At 28.7% G+C, this 19,204-nt stretch overlaps 2 protein-coding genes across 2 annotated transcripts; one reads left to right on the top strand and one right to left on the bottom strand.

Annotated features, from left to right (window-relative positions):
* The first annotated feature begins 1,356 nt into the window (after positions 1-1,356).
* On the top strand, positions 1,357-8,679 carry LOC126659586 (jasmonate-induced oxygenase 1-like). Its single transcript, XM_050352882.2, has 3 exons — positions 1,357-2,001; positions 3,225-3,555; positions 8,253-8,679. The coding sequence occupies exons 1-3, from the start codon at positions 1,493-1,495 to the stop codon at positions 8,499-8,501; spliced, it is 1,089 nt and encodes a 362-aa protein (XP_050208839.1). The 5' UTR covers positions 1,357-1,492; the 3' UTR covers positions 8,502-8,679.
* A 4,109-nt stretch (positions 8,680-12,788) lies between these two features.
* Positions 12,789-17,413, bottom strand: LOC126662314 (PHD finger protein ALFIN-LIKE 2-like). Its single transcript, XM_050356251.2, has 5 exons — positions 17,105-17,413; positions 16,973-17,005; positions 15,973-16,195; positions 13,824-13,944; positions 12,789-13,298 (listed from the first exon to the last, which is right to left on the bottom strand). The coding sequence occupies exons 1-5, from the start codon at positions 17,196-17,198 to the stop codon at positions 13,044-13,046; spliced, it is 726 nt and encodes a 241-aa protein (XP_050212208.1). The 5' UTR covers positions 17,199-17,413; the 3' UTR covers positions 12,789-13,043.
* Positions 17,414-19,204: the final 1,791 nt, after the last annotated feature.

The raw sequence follows: 19,204 nt of genomic DNA, 5'->3' as shown, positions 1-19,204 counted from the left end.
TTTCTGCAATTCGCCTCCTCGGCTTGGCTTTGTTTGTCTTAGTCAACCTTATAACAAATCAAGATTAATCCTAAAAACGGTATGTTCGAACTTTAATGAACTCTATATTGTGAATGTTATTCACCTGGAGAAATTCTCAGCCTAACTAGCATCCAATTTAAAAGATGAAAATTCAAACCTTTTCATATATCTTTGTTTTAATCTTTTTTTTCAAAAGAATTTCTGTAGCCACCAATTTACGATTAACAATTTAACCAATTTAATTTTCAGTTTAATCAGGTAATTTTTTGAATCAACATAGGAATTTTTATATTAACTCATAACAAAAGCAGTTGCAGTGTCAGGCTCAGGGTAAACGTGCAGATCTAACAAATAAAAAATGGCCTACTCTACAAACATAAGCGTTTTAGTCGCGGATCCGACTTACAAGCTTATAAAAAGGTGAAATCAAATATATGTGCCGAAGTTGAATCCAAATTTGATTCTTCAAAAAACTTACGTCCGATAAACTTGAGATATCCCATAAACTGTTGAAACCAACATAAATATGCCACAAACAAGCTCAAACCATAATAAAAAACTTGAATAAATCAAGAAAATTGGATATACAGATTTCACAAAGACACGAGCCAAGTGCTCGCTAAAACAATAAGATTTTGATCGAATCCGAAAAAACATCAACACAACAAAATTATTGCCATGTAAACAATAGAACTTTATCAAAAACACTGAACACAAAAAAAACTCTCATACTAAGATATTTTATTGAAGATAGAAAGAGAAAGCTGAAATCGGAGATCATCACTTCCATCGTCTAAGAAACTAAAAAAGAAACCACTGAGATAAACAAAATGATGGAGAGCCTTGTTTGGTGCTTCTCAATCCGGTAAAATAAGTATACAAAGAATTTGACAATTTTACAGTTAAACTGACTCGATAATTTTTGATTTTTTTTTGCTTTTGGTTGATTGACCAAAGAAATATTTCTGATTTTTACATTTTTCTGTTAAAAGATATAGACAAATCAAACTGTATTGATCTCTAATTTTTAGTCGAACCGGTTAAACCACCGATCCGATTAGTCACAACTCACATAAAAAATTCTTAAATAGATTCAGTTTACAACGTTATCCGTGAGCTTATCTATCATATTGTGACACATCATTAAAATAGTGGCAGTATCGTAATTTTTTTTTACACATTTAAATAGTAATATTACGATATTACCACAATTTTAATAATGTATTATAATGCAATATACTTAATTTATGGATGATGTAGTGTACTGATGCTACCTAAAAATTTCTCCAACTCACACATTCACAAACATTATTTCCCACGTTTCTATATTGTCCATCTCCATTTCATTCATTCACTTACCATCTTCCATTTATTTAACTCCCGATCTTCAATTCTCAATTTCTCTCAAATTATCCTCTCTTCACTCTAAAATCTTTGATTTTCTTTTCAAATATTTCATCAAAACGACATCATGAAAAACAGTCGTCTCCAAGACTGGCCCGAACCAATAGTCCGAGTCCAATCCTTATCGGAAACCTGCCAATCCGAAATCCCGACCCGATATATTAAACCGCCTAGAGACCGGCCGGCTACGCTTACGTCACCAATCGCCGGCAATGACGTTAACATCCCTGTAATTGATCTCGCCGGATTATTCGGCGACGACTATGACCTTCATGCTTCGACACTTCATAAAATTTCTATGGCGTGTCGTGAGTGGGGATTTTTTCAGGTGGTAAACCACGGAGTTTCGCCGGAGTTGATGGATTCCGGTAGAGAATTATGGCGGCGGTTTTTTCATTTGCCGATGGAGGAGAAGCAAATTTATGCGAACTCGCCGGCGACTTATGAAGGTTATGGGAGTAGATTAGGGGTAGAAAAAGGAGCTATTCTTGATTGGAGTGACTATTATTTCCTTCATTATCTTCCTTTTTCTTTGAAGAATTTAAATAAATGGCCTGCTCTTCCTACTAATTGCAGGTACTTAAAATTTATTTTAATCTTTTTTTATAAAAAAATTTATTTTAATGAATTTTATTACTCCAGATTAATGAACAATATGAGTTGGGTTAAAATTTGAAATACCCTATTTTCAGTTCTCCAAACTATAGTTATTTTGTTTGTCTAGTCTTTCAAGTAGGCAAAAACACATTTTCAAGTCACTGAACGATAAAAATGACTGTTATTTTTAAAAATGCAAATTAATATTCTAAATGGCGTCGTTTTTGTCATTCGGGACTTGAAAATGATTCTTTGCCAAGTTGAAGAACTAGATAAGGATTAAAAATTATTTTTAGACCAGATAAATAAAAAGGTTAATTATAAATATATACACAAATTTTATCTTAATTTGTAATTACGACATAAACTTTAAAACTTGACAATGTCAGTAACCAATTTTCATTTTTTGGTAAATTGGTATACCGACCAATCATGCAATGATACATGGCGGTATATTACAATGTCAACGTTAGTGTTTTTCGTATTTGGTGTATCGATTTGCCAAAAGTGTAAAGTTGGTTACTAATATTGTCAAGTTTCAAAGTTTATGTTGTAATTGCAAATTATGGTAAAATTCGTGTATAAATTTGCATTATCCCTAAGTAAAACATATATAATTTAAGGACCTGAAAATTAGTTTTTTCTTACAGTTTTATGCGGTTACTGAATTATGTTTTAACTGGAAAGGATATATTTTAATAATCGAACTTTTATTTTTATATTAATGAAATGCTATTGTAGCATTTTGAGGTTTAAAATTATTTATCTGGTAACATGCATATTGAATAATTACATATACTTTTGGTGTCACATATATAATTGTTTAACATAAATTGTTCTAATGATGTTTTATTAGTGTAAAAATTGAAACTTAGTTATCAAAATATATACTAATGAGTATAATGTTAACCGTTCTATAAAATAACATTCAGTTTCCATTAAAAATAAATTTTAACTTACTAAGAGTGTATAATCTAACCAATTTGAATAATCGAACTGAGAAAATTGTTAAAATTAATTTGTTTTCACATTGTAAAAGAATTGTAAATTTTGGCTCAGTTCAACTTTGAAAGTAAGTTTTTTTGAAGTTTTTATAATAAGCTGACAAATGATTTGGTTCGGTTTTAACATAATAAAAGAATTTGGATTGAATGTTCAGTCCTACTAAAGACTATTTGATAAAATTTATATATTATATGTAGGGAAGTGATTGATGAATATGGTAAGCAAGTATTGGAGCTATGTGGAAGATTAATGAAAGTATTATCAATTAATCTTGGATTAGGAGAAAAACATCTACAAGATGCATTTGGTGGTGATAATGTTGGAGCTTGTTTAAGAGTTAATTTTTATCCTAAGTGTCCAAGACCCGATTTGGCCCTGGGTCTATCCTCCCATTCGGACCCGGGTGGTATGACCCTTCTCTTGCCGGACGATCAAGTGGCCGGACTTCAAGTCCGGCACGGAAATGATTGGACTACGGTAAAGCCAGTTTCACATGCATTTATTGTCAATATTGGTGATCAAATTCAGGTAATTAAAAAAAAAATCAAACGACGAGTGATTATTTTAATTTTGTCATGTTATTTTCACAATAAATTAATGAACGTTTATGATATTAAAATATTTAATTATTTTCATTATTAAATATTTTAATATTATAAACATTTTACTAATTGAATTGATTAATGTGACATGATAGCTGCATTAATACATGTAAATTATGTTTGGCTAAGATTGTATGAATTTAGATAAAGGCATGTGGAGGGGTCATGTTATGATGGCTATAATATGACTATCTACCACTTCTTAAAGAAAACAAAAAATCTAAGGAGAAATCAACCTAAATTTTATAAAACATACTCCCTCCGTCCATAAAGATAGAAAAAGTACCATCTTTTTTTGTCCCATAAAAATAGAAAAAATAGAGTTAGTTAAGTCAAAAATTATCAAAATACCCCTACATACTTATCATAAAACATTAAATGCATATTTTGAAAAGATAAACAAATGAGTTGTAAGTGCTATAATTAGTAGAGTGGCTTTGGAAAATGTACATAACTAATAAAGTATAAAGGGTAATTTAGATAAATTATCACAAATTACCTATAAATAACTACTTTCTTAATTCTTGTAAAATGGGTACTTTTTCTATCTTTACGGGACGGAGGGAGTATGTATTATGTGGTGATGAGGTCACTTTTAGTGAAAAGTGAATAATTATCTATATCTTGACTTTTTTAAAAGCTATCATAGTATATTGATTAATGTAAATACATATTCAACTTTTTTAATATTTTATTTGCATCTCTATAATTTATAGCATATTTTTTTTTTAAAGATTTCTAACTTCGCCTTGCTATTATTAATTTATAATATACTTATTAATAACTATTAAGTCCATAATATTTATCGCATTTGGTTTTTACACAAAAACTAAAAAAACAATTAACATATCTTAATTTATAATCACTTTTACTAAGTTAATCTTATATTAATATTTGTTTACATTTATAACTACTACTTTCATTTGTTTATTGTATTTTTTTATTAAATTAATAGAGGAAATAATAACAATTAATGCTGTTTTGATATTTTAAAGTGACAAATATGGACCAAAAAAATTTCACAAATTCGACAGATATTATGGATCGAGGGAGTAATATTTTTGTAATTTATTAAAATTATAAATTATTTATAAAAATATATGAAGAGTCCAAATTATATTTTATTTTTATCGAGATAAACAATATATCTGATACGATTCACATAAATATAAAACTAGACTACTAAAAATTTCACTTTATTTGAAAAGATATAATGAACAGTTAGATAAAGTGTATCACTGATTATTTTTTATTTTTTCTTATATTTTTTTAATTATTTTATCAATTTTGTATGTAGTTGTGTCGTTTTTCTTTATGGCATTTTTGAAATTCAAGCTCCAACTTATATAGTTGAGATATAAATAAATTCCAATATAGATTTGAATATAAATTCCAAATCATGAGATTTTTTGCCTAGATTCAATCTATAAAATTGTAAGAACTTAAGTAATAAAATGTTAAACGACAAATTTAGTGCACAAAAAATCTATCTTCTAACCAAAAGTTAAATAAATTATAGTACAATAAAAAAGATTATATAATAAAAGTTCAAAATATAAAATGTAAAATATAATAAAACAATAAAAAAATATAAATAAAATAATAATCCAAAATAACGAAAATCAAGCCGTCAGATTGTTGGATTCATGTAAAATGATGCATGAGAAGGTTGTATGTTAGACTAATGAAAAAAAATTATCCTATGTTTGACATCATGCACTAAATAAATGTATGAAAATAAATTATTATTTAAATAAGACAGACTCGATAAGTTTATGTGGCAAAATGTGCAACTCTTGTAATTTAGATAATATAATTAATTTATTTAAATCATATTAATATAACCAATAAGTTGTAACTCAATTGATATAAACGCTAGACAGTAAATTGTTAAGATCGTGAGTTCAAATCATTCCACAAACGCTCTATCTCCAATTATACATAAAAAAAAATCATATTTTTTTTCTCTTCTAATTGTACTAGTTGGCTACTTGCCAGTTTACACTTGCATTGAATTAGAAGGATATGAATCACGTACACCTTTTTGTCAGATTTCAGCATAACACTTTTGACCTAATTATTTAATATTCTATACATTTTTAACATGTGCTCAAAACTATTTCGCAATTTTATAATATATACATAAAGACTATTATTCAAAATAATTGCCCATTTTGATATCTTTAAGAGTGCATTTAATATTTTATAAACTTATTTTTATTTTTTATTCATTTTTTTAAGATAATAATAATAAACAAATTAAATAAAAACATAATTTTGACAGTGATTTATTACAAATGAGCAAGTATTTGTGGAAAAAGAGGATAAAGTGAGTGATCGTATTTTGATGGAAAAATTAAAAGCAGAAAATCAAGGCCGTCCGTCAGCTTGTGACTTGTTATCAAATAGTAACCAGTTTTCAGTCATTTTAACCAATTAAAAATAATGTTTTCTCTTTTAAGGTTTATCAAAAACAAAAATATATAATATGAATAAATGCAAAAATCGAAATAATATGATTTTATTATTGTCCTTAATTAATCTAAAAATTAAAAATATAGTCTTAATTGATCATAATGATTCAAAGTGAATTTTTTAACTCTAAATCACAAATTTAGAAATTGGTTGATATTTTATTTAAAAAAATAATATTAATCAAGATTATAGCATAGATAAAATGGTTGGCTGGTTAGCTATTGTTTCCTCATTAATAGAAAATATTAAATTCTTTTAAGGCTTATCCTCTGAAAAAAAAAACCCACCTTTTAACCTCAATTCGTTTGCACCCTCACGTTGTAAAATCTTCAATTTTGCCCAAATTTCCACCTTTCGTCTTTCAATTGCACCCTCAATGTATTAAATTGACCTCTTTTCACAGAAAAAAGTTCAAATCGGTACTTTATATTTCAACAAATATTTTAAATAGTACCCAACATTAAAATTTCAACAATAAAACCATCTTCCCTAAAATTTCAAAAAATTAATATATTTCACATTAAATATAAATCAATTAAAAATATCATTAAAAAATTTAAAAAAATACTTTTTAAATAGAAATTAATTTTAAATCGGACCATATTTTCCCACTTTTACTCCATAAAATTAATTTAATTTTATATTATTTTAAATTTAAATCTAATTAAAAAAATTATATATCCTTCGATTTTAAACCGAAACAAAATATCTTTTAAAAAATTTAAAAAAAGCCATCACCAACCGACCGTCGGAAAAAATTTCCGGCGGTGGGTGTTCTTCTCAAGGAAGAACAGCCGGAGCTGTTCTTCCTTGAAGAACAGCCCTGGGCTGTTCTTCTTTGAGAAGAACAGCTCGTTGTTCTTCCTCCTTAGGAAGAACAGCTCGGCTGGACTGTTCTTCCTAAGGAGGAAGAACAGCTCATGGCGGCTGTTCTTCCTCGAAGAACAGCTCTGGGCTGTTCTTCAAGGAAGAACAGCTCAGATCTGGGCTGCTCTGAACAGCCCAGATCTGGGTTGTTCTTCATTGAGGAATACCCCATTTTTTTATTTTTAAATTGTTGATTATTTGTCAAAAAAATTAATTTAACTAATTTTGCGGAACCAGAAACGGTAAGATTGGATGAATGTGGAATTTATTAATTTTTGATTTTTTTTAAAGAAGATGGTTTTATTGTTAAAATTTTAATATATGGTACTATTTAAAATATTTATTGAAATATAAAGTATTGGTTTGAACTTTTTCCTGTGAAAAGAGGTCAATTTAATATATTGAAGGTGCAATTGAAAGACGAAAGGTGGAAATTTAGGCAAAATTAAAAATTTTACAACGTGAAGGTGCAAACGAATTGGGGTTAAAAGGTGGGGTTTATTTTTTCAGAGGATTAGCCTTCTTTTAATTGTGGGGATAGAGTTTTTGGCTTTCCTTGGGTAGATAATATGTCCCTATCTCGTCTGTGCTGGAGAAATATTTAAAATGATACAATAAAAATTATTTATTTCATGAATTAAATATAATTATAATATTTAAATGTTCTTAGTTTGTGTCGGATCGAATTTATGAAAGACATGATAAACAAAGCCTTTTCAATTGTCACAAATAGTTTTGGTGTTCTATTATTATTTTCATATTTTGAGTTATTTTTATATAAAGTCCCTATTTTTTTTATCTCATTTCCACTAAAAATTCTTTTATTTCAGCTTATGATAATAAGATTTCTGACTTTTAAATGATATACCAAAATAAATTTACATCCATCTTATTATTCTCCGTTATAACATTGATATGAAAATCTACAATGTACTTGATTTGAAAAATAAAAATCACAAATATATAAAAACATATATGTCAACACCACCACATAATTAATATTTATAAACGTAATTTCTTTTGCCAAATATCACCGACGTGTAAATTTTTTTATACTCGTAACTTTTATTTGTCAGATCATCTATATTGTAGATAGATATGTTGAAATCTTTTGGCAAAATTTGTTATATACAATTTAAAATCAAAAAAATTATGATTATAAATTGAAATAAAAAGTTATTTTAGTTATCACATTCTTTTCATCAATCATCGTTCATTTCTATCCTTTTCTTTTATTTTTTTTAAGTGTAAAATATAATAAAGTGTTAAATTGTATTACAGGTACTAAGCAACGCGATATATAAGAGTGTGGAGCATAGAGTGATAGTAAACTCAGCTCAAGAAAGAGTATCACTTGCATTCTTCTACAATCCGAAGAGCGACAAACTGATCGAACCAGTGTCGGATTTAGTGACGGAAGAGACACCGTCGCTATATCAACCAATGACATTTGATGAATATAGAATTTACATTAGAACAATGGGTCCTCGAGGCAAATCTCAAGTCGAGTCTCTAAAATCTCCAAGATAATATTTTTCTATTAATCATTATTTGGAATTGATTGTATACCATGAAGGGGATTTTGCCTCTTAGTCAGTAATGCAAATGACACAAATTGTAGTAGTAATTATAGAAAAGAAGAAGAACAAATGGAGATTAAACGAATTAACTGCACAGTAAATGAGCATTTACCGAGAGAGATTTATTAGATTATTATTTTTAATCATCATTGAGTTAAATGTCTTAAAGAGCACCTACCTTTTTTCCCCTTCAATTATATTCTGACCTTATAAAATCACAAATTTTATTTTAATCTGCATCGTTTACTTTCAATTATATTCACAAGTACTAAATTGACCTCTTTTCCATTCAATTTTTTTTTTTCAAATAATTAACTCATTTTGAATTTTTCGAGTAAAAAAGAATTCAAATAAGTCATTTTTAGTGGAAAAAAACAAGTTTACAAAATTAGATACAATTGAAAGTGAAAGGTGCACATTTAGAAAGAATTAGTAATCTTATAAGATCGTGTATAATTGAAAAGTGGCTAAAAAGTGGGTGTTTTTTAAGACATTTGGCCTAAAGAACAATTAGACGTTTTATGAGAGTTCTTGTAGTTTTAAATAGTAAAAAAATATACAATCAAATATGTAAGAACCAATGGGTTTTTATGGGTCAATTAGATCAATGATTTACCGGTTCAAATAATTTTATAATTCAAACCAGCTGAACTATATTTTATATTTTAAGTGGAACCGAATCGGAGCTGTAAATTTAATATTTAAAGAAGATAATAATAATTAAACCATGTTTATGGATTAGAAAGAATTGAATTGGATTTTTTATATGTAATATTTAAATTAAGAAGGTAAGAATAATTAAAATGTAATTATTAATTAAAATGAGACTGAAAAAAATTTAAATTAGATTGTGACAAATTGGGACGAAGAATTTAATATTTAATATATTTTTCTATAAGATGTCTGAATAGATGTTTTGAATATTCTATCTTTGCATTAATCATGTTTTTGTAGTCAATTGTGTCAACTATTGATTGTATAAGCTTCCTATGAAATTTGATATCTTCTAAATATTTAACTAAATAATTAATCACATATTTCTTGTCATGATATCATCTTTCTACATTAAATTAATTCAAAATGCTAAATTTTAGTTGTGCTAACCTTTATATACTATTCCGACATCAAAATTCAAAATAATAATTTTCAGAATAGCAATCTCCATTTTAAATCTTCAAAATAGGATTAATTTTAAAATAAATAATTCAAATTTAGCAGATTTTGTAATTATAATATAAAATTTATAAACTTTAAATTTGACAATGTCAAACACAAATTATAGAGTTTTCACAATTTAAAATATCAAACAATATCTAGACAAAAAAAATATCAATATAGATGTCGGAATAATATATATTTTACTGCCTATAACGTCACTTATTATCAGAAAAATATTAGGTTTCAAATAGAAAAATGTTGATGGCTCGCACTTGATTTTTTTTTTAAATTTGAAGTCCGTATTGTAATCATAAAATACTCTAAAATTTATATTTTAATGGCTTAATATCTTAAAAAACTCTGACCTTTCATCCCCTTTTCAATCCTACCCTGACGTTGTAAATCTGTCAATTTTATCCTATTTTGCATTGTTTCATTTCAATTGTACCCTAAAGTATAAAATTGACATTTTTTAATTTGGAAAAAAATTCTCTAAATTGACCATTTTTTGCTTTAGATTAACTTTTATTAAAGAAATTTATTAGACTTTTATCAAATAAATAAAGATCAATTTTATGCTTCAGGATACAATTGAAATGAAAAAATGCAAACTGGGGTAAAATTGACAATCTTTCAACGTCAGGGTAGGATTGAAAAGGGAATGAAAAGTCGGGGTTTTTTTTAAAGCATTAAGCCTATTTTAATTACATGAATCATGTTTTAATAGTCAATTGTGTCAACTGTTGATTGTATAAGCTTCTTATGAAATTTGATATCTTCTAAATAATTAACTAATCAATCACATATTGCTTGTCATGATAGCATTTTTTTACATTAAATTAGTTTTAAATTGCTATATTTTTGTTGTGCTAATCTTTACTATTGACTACCACTAGCTATTCACGTAATTAAATTCTACTTCTATCAAAAAAAAAAACAAATAATAATATTTTATAAATAAAAGGTTTAATTACTCCTAATATTTGATTAAACTTTTACCTTCTAAAAGTTAATTATCTATTCTCTCTAAACTTAATCATATTTAATCAAAAAAATTGTTTGATATTTTAAATTGCAAAAAATTTAATAGCTCATATAGTGTATTACATTGTTAAAATTTAAAGTTTGTATTATAATTGTAAAATGCTATAGAGTTCATATTTTAGTTTACATTTAACCCAACAAATTATAATTACTCTTCTAAATGGTTATCTAAAAATAAAATTAGACATGACATGACTCAAAATCGACATTCCATAAAAGCATGAACACACGTTTTTATATTTGTAAAATGCACAATATAATCCATTAACTAAAATAAAGTGAAGAGACTGAAAGATTGTACATTGTTTGTCTAATTCCTTGATCAATGCCTAAACTTATGGTAGTTGCATTATTATTTTTGCTCCAATTAAATGTCACCTGGATTTTATTTATTAATTTATTAATTTTGATTCATTTTACTACGCCATTTCATGCGACGATACATTGTTTATAAATTTGATTTTTTTATTTACATTTGTATAATTTTTAATAGTTTCCACATGCATTAGCCTAATGGCAGGAACATTTTAAGTTAATATGAAAGTTTCAAGTTCAAATTCTCTCCAATGTAATGAAAAAATTAAAAAGAATTTAGTGAATCTGAAAATCAAAGTGATTGAGAGTATGCTATTTGATTCTGAATTACAAATTTAAAATTCAAAATGATTGAGAATATATTTAGTCACTCTATATTTGTGAATGGGCGGCTTTGTCTTTAGAGCGCCCTTATCGCGTATACTATAAAAATGTCGACGGCTGCTACATCCTTTAGAGCCGCTACCTTTTTATAGGCGATGCTTCTTCTGGTTTTGCTGTTTTTTCGGTGTCGTTGCTTGCGATTATGTCTCGTTTTTTTATCACATCCGCATTTTATTTCCATCGATGTTGCATGTTTTTTTTTACTGTTGTTCTGCTTGATCTCTTATCGGGAGCTATTCGATCTAGCCTTTCATTAGGACCATTCAGTGTTTTGTTGCCCGATGGATTTCGTGGCGGTGGTTAAAGAGGGTGGTATTGTCTTGGTGATACAGGGACTAGTTTGACTTAAAACTATTTAATTTTAAGATTGTTATTTAATTGTTTGCATGATTTGACTGATGGCATTTTAAAATGAATGGGTGGATGATGTTCGAAATAAAATATCTCATGTATTATAGTGGGGAGGTAGATTTGATAGATGCATTATTTGTGTAACAAAGTGTAGAAATTAATGATGTAGAGGAATTGATTGTTTTGTAGGTAAAATCCATCTTCAGACACTAGTACTTTATTACTTTGTCCAGAAATATTTTACCGTAAAATTATTTTCTTTTATTTCTTTTATGGCAAAAGGTACAAAAAAACCCTTGTACTTTTCGCAAAAGTAAAGATAAACCCTTTTACTTTTTTTGGTATAATTAAACCCTCTTTGTTTTCAAATAGAACAATAACTCCTTTCGTCCAACATCATTACAAACACTCGTTAATGGCTGACATGTCTCTCATAATTATATAGAAAAAAATTCAAAAATAATTTTAATGTTTAAAATATTTATAAAATATTTGAGGAGGTAAGTGTCCTAAAAATAAACCAAAAGGGTTTATTTGTTCGATTTTAAAATAACGAGATTTTAATTGTTCAATTTTAATAGTACGAGGGCTTAATTGTACCCAAAAAGTAAAAGAGTTGATTTGTACTTTTGAAAAAAAATCAAGAGTTTTTTCTACCTTTTGCCTTCTTTTATTTATCAAATTTTAAATTTTCATATGTCCTTTTGTTGCGACAAAAAAAAAAACGTAAGTAGAGAGTCTAAAACAAAATACGGATATGAAAATAAAAATCAGATAAGGGATTGAAAAGAATATACATCATTTTATAGAGCTTCCTGAACGGATGTAGTAATGTATGGAAGTTCTTACTATCATTTAAGACTTTTAGTGGTGTTATGATCAATTTTTTAATATCTTTAGTGATATTATCAATTTTTCATCGTATAATTAATATTTCTAGAAATAAATAATAATAGTGACCTATCCATAATCCAAATGCCTAACATAAATTAAATGCTGCTTGAGATCATTGATCTTTTTAGGCATATATTTAAAACCATAAAGCCTCAGAAAAAGTTCAAACACTAGAAAATATCCCGTTTTTGATTAAACGCTATGGCACCAAAAAGCCAAGACACCCCTTTGTTTTATCTCCATTTAGAAGAAACCAAAACAAAAAAGGCGAATGGATTAACTATCGCCCGTCAGTGTACGAAACAATGGGGTTAACTGCTCGGTCCCCATCCCGAGCTGTTTGTTATCACTGCCTACCCTTTTTCGTGCTGCATAAAGGGCATTTGTATTGCTTGATCATTTCTGCCTTGGCTGGTGTTATCTTCACACATTTGCCGTGATACCACCGTTCGCATACGTCACAACCTATCCAAAACTCGTCTGGGTTGTAAGTTCCTCCACAGCTCCCACAGAGGGTCTCACCGTGCTCGTCGTCTTCATCCTCCCCGTAATTTTCTTCTTGTAACTTAGTATTGCTTCTTACTTGTCCATCAACCGATCTCTGCAATGAGAAGATGGATGGTTTATGCAAAATCAGTGAGAAGATATGCATGAGTGATGCTAAAACATCATCAAGATTAAGGGTGTGCATCAGTCACGAAACCAAATTTTTCTAATTTTCTTAACCAAACCATAACCGAAATATAAATGAACCAATTCGATAGCGAATCAAAATTATTATTTGGTTCGTTCTTTATTTCAGCTACAAAAAAAATTGAATTTCTCTAGCATTAATTAATAGCAAGGTCTCATTATATACAAATTTAGGCGGCAAATTGATATTTAAGTCCTATATAAAATTATAAGAATACTTTAAATTTCTGAAAAATTATAGGCCGAATATTGAACCAAATTAACCAAACTTATCAAAATTCTTAACCATAACAAAGCCAAATTAACCAAAAACCAAACCAAACTAAAATTTTAATTTGATTCAGTGGGTTAATTCGGTTAATACTGGATTACTGCAAACCCCTAATCAAGATAGCATTGCTTAAATGAAATGGAGAGAGAAAGCAGCAGTTACCTTAGTGCTGTTCCGAGACTTGCTTCCACTGTCCATGCTGGGCTTATCTTTTACTGGTTTCCTTCCGGTAACCACTTCAAATAGGGTGGGTATATCATTTATCAGGCTAAATAGACGCTTCCTGTTTCATGAGAACACATAACGTTAGATTCTAGCGTAATGCCGAAATAAATATGACATTCAAAACAGACATAAACAGAGATGTGCATGAGTTGGTGAAACAGGACCAAATATACATCAAATATCAAACATATGGAGCAAATCACTTTACCATCGTAGTAATTAGTTCTAATAACTTCACAATGCCAAAATAATGACAAACGAAAAAGAAAAGGCAGCTATTGGGGGAATATAATCCAGCACCACAATGAATCATCCATGCTAACTGTAAATATGTAATGCTGAACATACAATCACCAAGGTCTAGAAAGTTCTAAAGGGTTGAATATCATCTGAAACAAAAAATCAGCACCACAATCCATGTTCAGCTAATAAAATTATCTAACTTTAAAGTAGGTATTCCTGAACATACAATCACCAATGACTAAAAAGTTTTAAAGGATTAAATATTGCTCCAAGCCGCTCGGAAAAATTATAAAATATTTTTTGTTACAGAATCTTCAATTATTTCGGGAACACTAAACTATGTAGTCATAGTAATATACAAGCAAAGCAAGTTGAAACAGCATCTCTTTCAGAAATGGCTGAAAGTTTTGTAAAGGGTAGAGCAAGGGTAGGCCTGGATGAATCAAACTCCAGATAAAGGCAGAACTAGGCTTGATTGGATTAGTTATTTGATACGTGATAGGGTATGATGAACGGTTCTATAATAGTAGACACTACACAATATAATAATCATTAGAAGATGAAATGGAACCCTGTGGGAAACCCAGAAATGCCATATTAAGATAAACATGAGTAAGCCAGCCCCACTCCAGTTTGGGCTGTTCAGCAAGAACTTAAATGGACATTAAGATAGGAAAAAAAGTATTAAAATGACTGAAAGAAGGCAGCATGATATGTGAAATTGCATCCAGTTTTCCATCTGATCACTGTTTGCATCTCCGCATAATAGAGAAGGGAACAAAAACAATTAAATGTCTAAGCATCCCAAAAAAATTATATCTTCACTCAGATTCGCTTCAACCCTTTGCATAAGGTAAAAACTTTTCCAAAAAGTCACCTCAGGCTTAAAACCGTAAAAAGAGAAAATACTAAGCAACAACACTATGTGCCAACTTTTAAAAATGGTACGATGAAATAACTATGGCAAAACTATTCAGCCAAAGCAATGAGGTAAAGAATTCAAGCTCGTAGAAGTATTAATTCATGCACATGTAGTAATTTCTTTTGAGGAAGTTAATAACTTGTTTCAAGTATTTGAGTGACAATCACATGACAAATTCCACAATGTGTTATCATTGTAAAGTTAACCGAAACAACAAGACAGGTTTTTCAACATGCAAAAGCCAATGTGCCCAAGTGCTTTCATGTTTCATTAACTCTGCAGCTCTTATCTGAGCTATTCATTAGCTATAGACTCAAGAAATAACAAAGCTCAACTACCTATTGCCAGCCTTATATTTCTTTGGAGAAAAGAGGAGCTACTGATAATATGAGAGTAAGTACTAAGTATAAACATAACTTTTTTCTACAAGTAGCCTAGCAGAAGTCACTACCTAACCTATATCAATCCAAGGAAACCGCAAGAAAATCATAGTCTTTTAAGCGTTTGTCAATTCTGAACTGGAAGGAGCAAAAGATCAGCGAATGATTTCCCAATAAAAAAAATCTGCTCATAGTTCATCATTCACTCTTTTGTACACTATGAAACACACTAACATCAGTACGATCACGAGACTTGTAAAGTGAAAACGCTTATGAAGTGATCATTTTCAATTCGCTTTGAACTTCATCTTAATCTTAAAGAAGGAAACATCATGTTTGTATCAACTATACAGCTGCTAGGAAAAATAGAAATACTTCATTTGCAATGCAGATTAAGTTTATAGAGTACAAGTGTATAGATAACCTAGGTTTAGTTGTTAAGTACAAAACCAAACAGCTATTCTGCATGCACATCTAATATACCATACAATGCCATAACATTTTCATATCAACATAAATGCATACAGTAGTGATATAGTACCTTTCATTCCGATTAAGTCGAGCACCAAAGTAGAATGCGACAGAAAGCAACCAACAATCGCTATGCACAGCAACAAGCGAAAGCCAATCTTTACGGTGCATTCCATCCCTAGCAAAATTAATCCCTAATGCCGGCTCAGGAAGTTCCGGAGGAACTTCCTCTGCCGGTAGAGCGACTTCCCAAGTTTCGTTTGGGTGTCCATACAAACACAAATTGTCCTTTTCTGAAACATAGCAGAGAAGAAATTCCATTGCTTTTTATAAATACATAATCACAACATATAAGAAATTCTCACAAAACATAATAAAAGCAAATTTTTCTTAAATGCCAGGTAAAAAACACATCAAAAGGGAAGTAAAGCTGCATTCTTTCACTTCTAAATTTCATAATTTTTCAAGTTAGTATATTCTAATATTTAGAAAATTAAAGTTAACCAGAATTTAATACCTTTTCAAACCTTAAAAAAATCCTGATAAATTGAAATCTGACCATAAATTTCATAAAATGTACTTCATCAGCAGCTAATCAAATTTGAGGAAAAAAACTAAGAACAAAGAGTCAACACAGCCCTCAAACTTGAGTCTCGGGTCAAATAAATACATTTTGACATTTTTGAATCATTTAGATCCCAAACTTGACTTTGGAGTCAAATAGATCACTTTAGTCAATCAAGTCTCAAAATTTGTGCCTCGGAGTCGGATAAGTAAGGGTTTAAGTTATACAATGTTGGAATACTTGATCTAAATTAAGAAAATTTGATATCTAATCGACCGGTAAAATTAAAATGAACTTATTTGACCTTAAAAATACTAGTACAAAATCTAATTAACTCAAAAAAAGAAAGATAAAATGTATTAATTTGACTCTGACACACAAATTTGAGTACCGAGTCGACCCTTCAAAAAACTAAAGGTTCAAAAAAGTCAAAAATTCAAATTAATGAACAAAAAAAAAAGAGCTAACATAATTAAAATTAAAAACGATAAAAAAAGAAACTGACCTGGATCACATTTGGTATAAAATTCATCAACATCTGATAAAAACACAAAACAAATTAACATAAACAGAATTAGAAACTAAGCATGCAAAGAGAACTTATGTAACAAATTGAGGGGTGTTTTGGTAAGATTACCATAAGTGAGAGCGCGAACAAGAGCAGTACGACGAGCATTATAATCCTTAAAGATCTCCTCTACACTACGAGGACTAGAAGAGATTGACGCCATTTTTTTTCAAATTTTATGTGTCGTTTTACATGCACATAAAAGGATGACGTGGCATTGAGTAAATTTTGGATTCGAATGGATCGGTGAAATTAGGTTATGGAAACAATTTGAAGTGTTGTGTTTGGATTAGAAGTTCAGTGTGAGAGGAAGACGAAGAAGAAATCTAAGGGAAGCTGAGACTTTTTTGCTTTGTTTTTGTTTTTGTTGGGTTGAAGACATGAACATGAAGAACTTCTTTGGGCTTTACTTGGGCTTATTTAAGGAGAAAATTAGATAAAACACTCTATTCTCTAAAATAATACAGTAGTAAATTATACCTCAACAAGGAAAACATAGAAAAAATACCTCATCTTTTTAGCAATTTTATTTTTTTACTCTATAGTCTTTTTTTATTATAATAATACTTATTTCTTATTATTATTTATCTAAATTTACTCTCTCTCTCTCTCTGTTTCTTCTTCTTCTTCTCCTCCATTTTTTCTTTTTCTTCATTTTTTTCTTTCTTTATCACGCCGTCGTCGTTCCTTCAACGATCCGCCATCATTCCGCTGTTGCTCCGCCTTCGCTTTATCTTCGCTCCGCCGTCGATTCATCGTTCTTCCATATTTTAGCGATTTTTTTCTTAACTCGTGGTGATTATTACGATTTATTTTAACTCTCAGATCTAAAAAAATTGTTCTTGAATTTTTTCAGTTTGAGATCTGAAAATCTGCATTAAAAACGATTTTCAGATGAAAAAACGATTTTCTGCAAAAAAACGATTTTTTTGCTGAAAACAGCGCCTGATTATCATATCGTTATCACTATGACGTTATCATATCATTATCATAAAACTGTAGAGAAAAACAATTTTCTGTCAAAAAATATATTTGATTATCATATCGGTATCATTAACGTTAGCATGTCTTTATCATAACGTTATCATATTAGTATCATAATATTATACGATTATGATAATAGTATGATAAGGTTTATGATAATAGTATGATAATGTTATGATATAGTAATGATAAAGTACGTTGTGATAATGTTATGATAATATTTTATGATATTCTTATGATACAGTTTATTATGATAATGTTATGATAATAGTATGATAAGGTTAATGATAAAAGGTTACGATACATCTATGATAAAGTACGTCATGATAATACTATGATAATATTTTTATGATACTGTTATGATAAAGTATATTATGATAATGTTATGATAATTTTTATAAAAACAGATGATAATAGTATGACAAAGTTAACGATAATAATATGATAAAGTACGAAAAATAATTTTTTTACAGAAATATTATGATACCGATATGATAATGTCACTGCTGCTTTTATGATAATATTATGAAAAAATTTGTGATACCGATATGATAATATCACTGCTGCTTTTTTAGATCTAGATCTGAAATATCAAATTGCGAGATAAAAAATAATGATACATAAATAATTGAAATTTTTTAAAATAAAATTACAAGATTGAAGATGACGGAAAATTAAAAAAAAAGTGAAAGTGAAAAATGCAGGAAGTGGAAGAAGAGGGAAAAAAGGAAGAAAGAAAAAGAAGAAAAATGGAAGAAGAGAGAAAAAAAGAAAAAAACTGGAAAGAGAAAAAAAGATAGAAAAGAAAGAAAGTGTCAGGTCATACATTTCATATGTTAGAGTAAAATCATTAACTTTTTGCCACGTAGAGTAAAAATATAATATCTAGAAAGTTGTGATGTAATTTTCATAACTTTTCAGTGTTGAGGTATATTATCCTATTATTTTTGTTTTTGAGGTAAATTTGTAAGGAGCCCTTATTTAAGTGAGGAGACTATCTCAACATTTTTTTAAAAAAAATAAGATAAATATTCCATTTTTAAAAATAATTTAATTTCCTACCTCAATAAGGAAAAGATAGAAAATACCTCACCATTTTAATGTTTTTATTTTTTACTCTAAAACATGTTTATATTATAATTATACCTACTATTTATTAATTTTTTATTTTAAGTATATTTTCCT

This window comes from Mercurialis annua, linkage group LG8, assembly GCF_937616625.2.
Source record: "Mercurialis annua linkage group LG8, ddMerAnnu1.2, whole genome shotgun sequence".
Taxonomy (NCBI): Eukaryota; Viridiplantae; Streptophyta; class Magnoliopsida; order Malpighiales; family Euphorbiaceae; genus Mercurialis; species Mercurialis annua.
The sequence above is the reverse complement of the archived record's forward strand: the minus strand, read 5'-3'. Positions and strand labels throughout refer to the sequence as shown.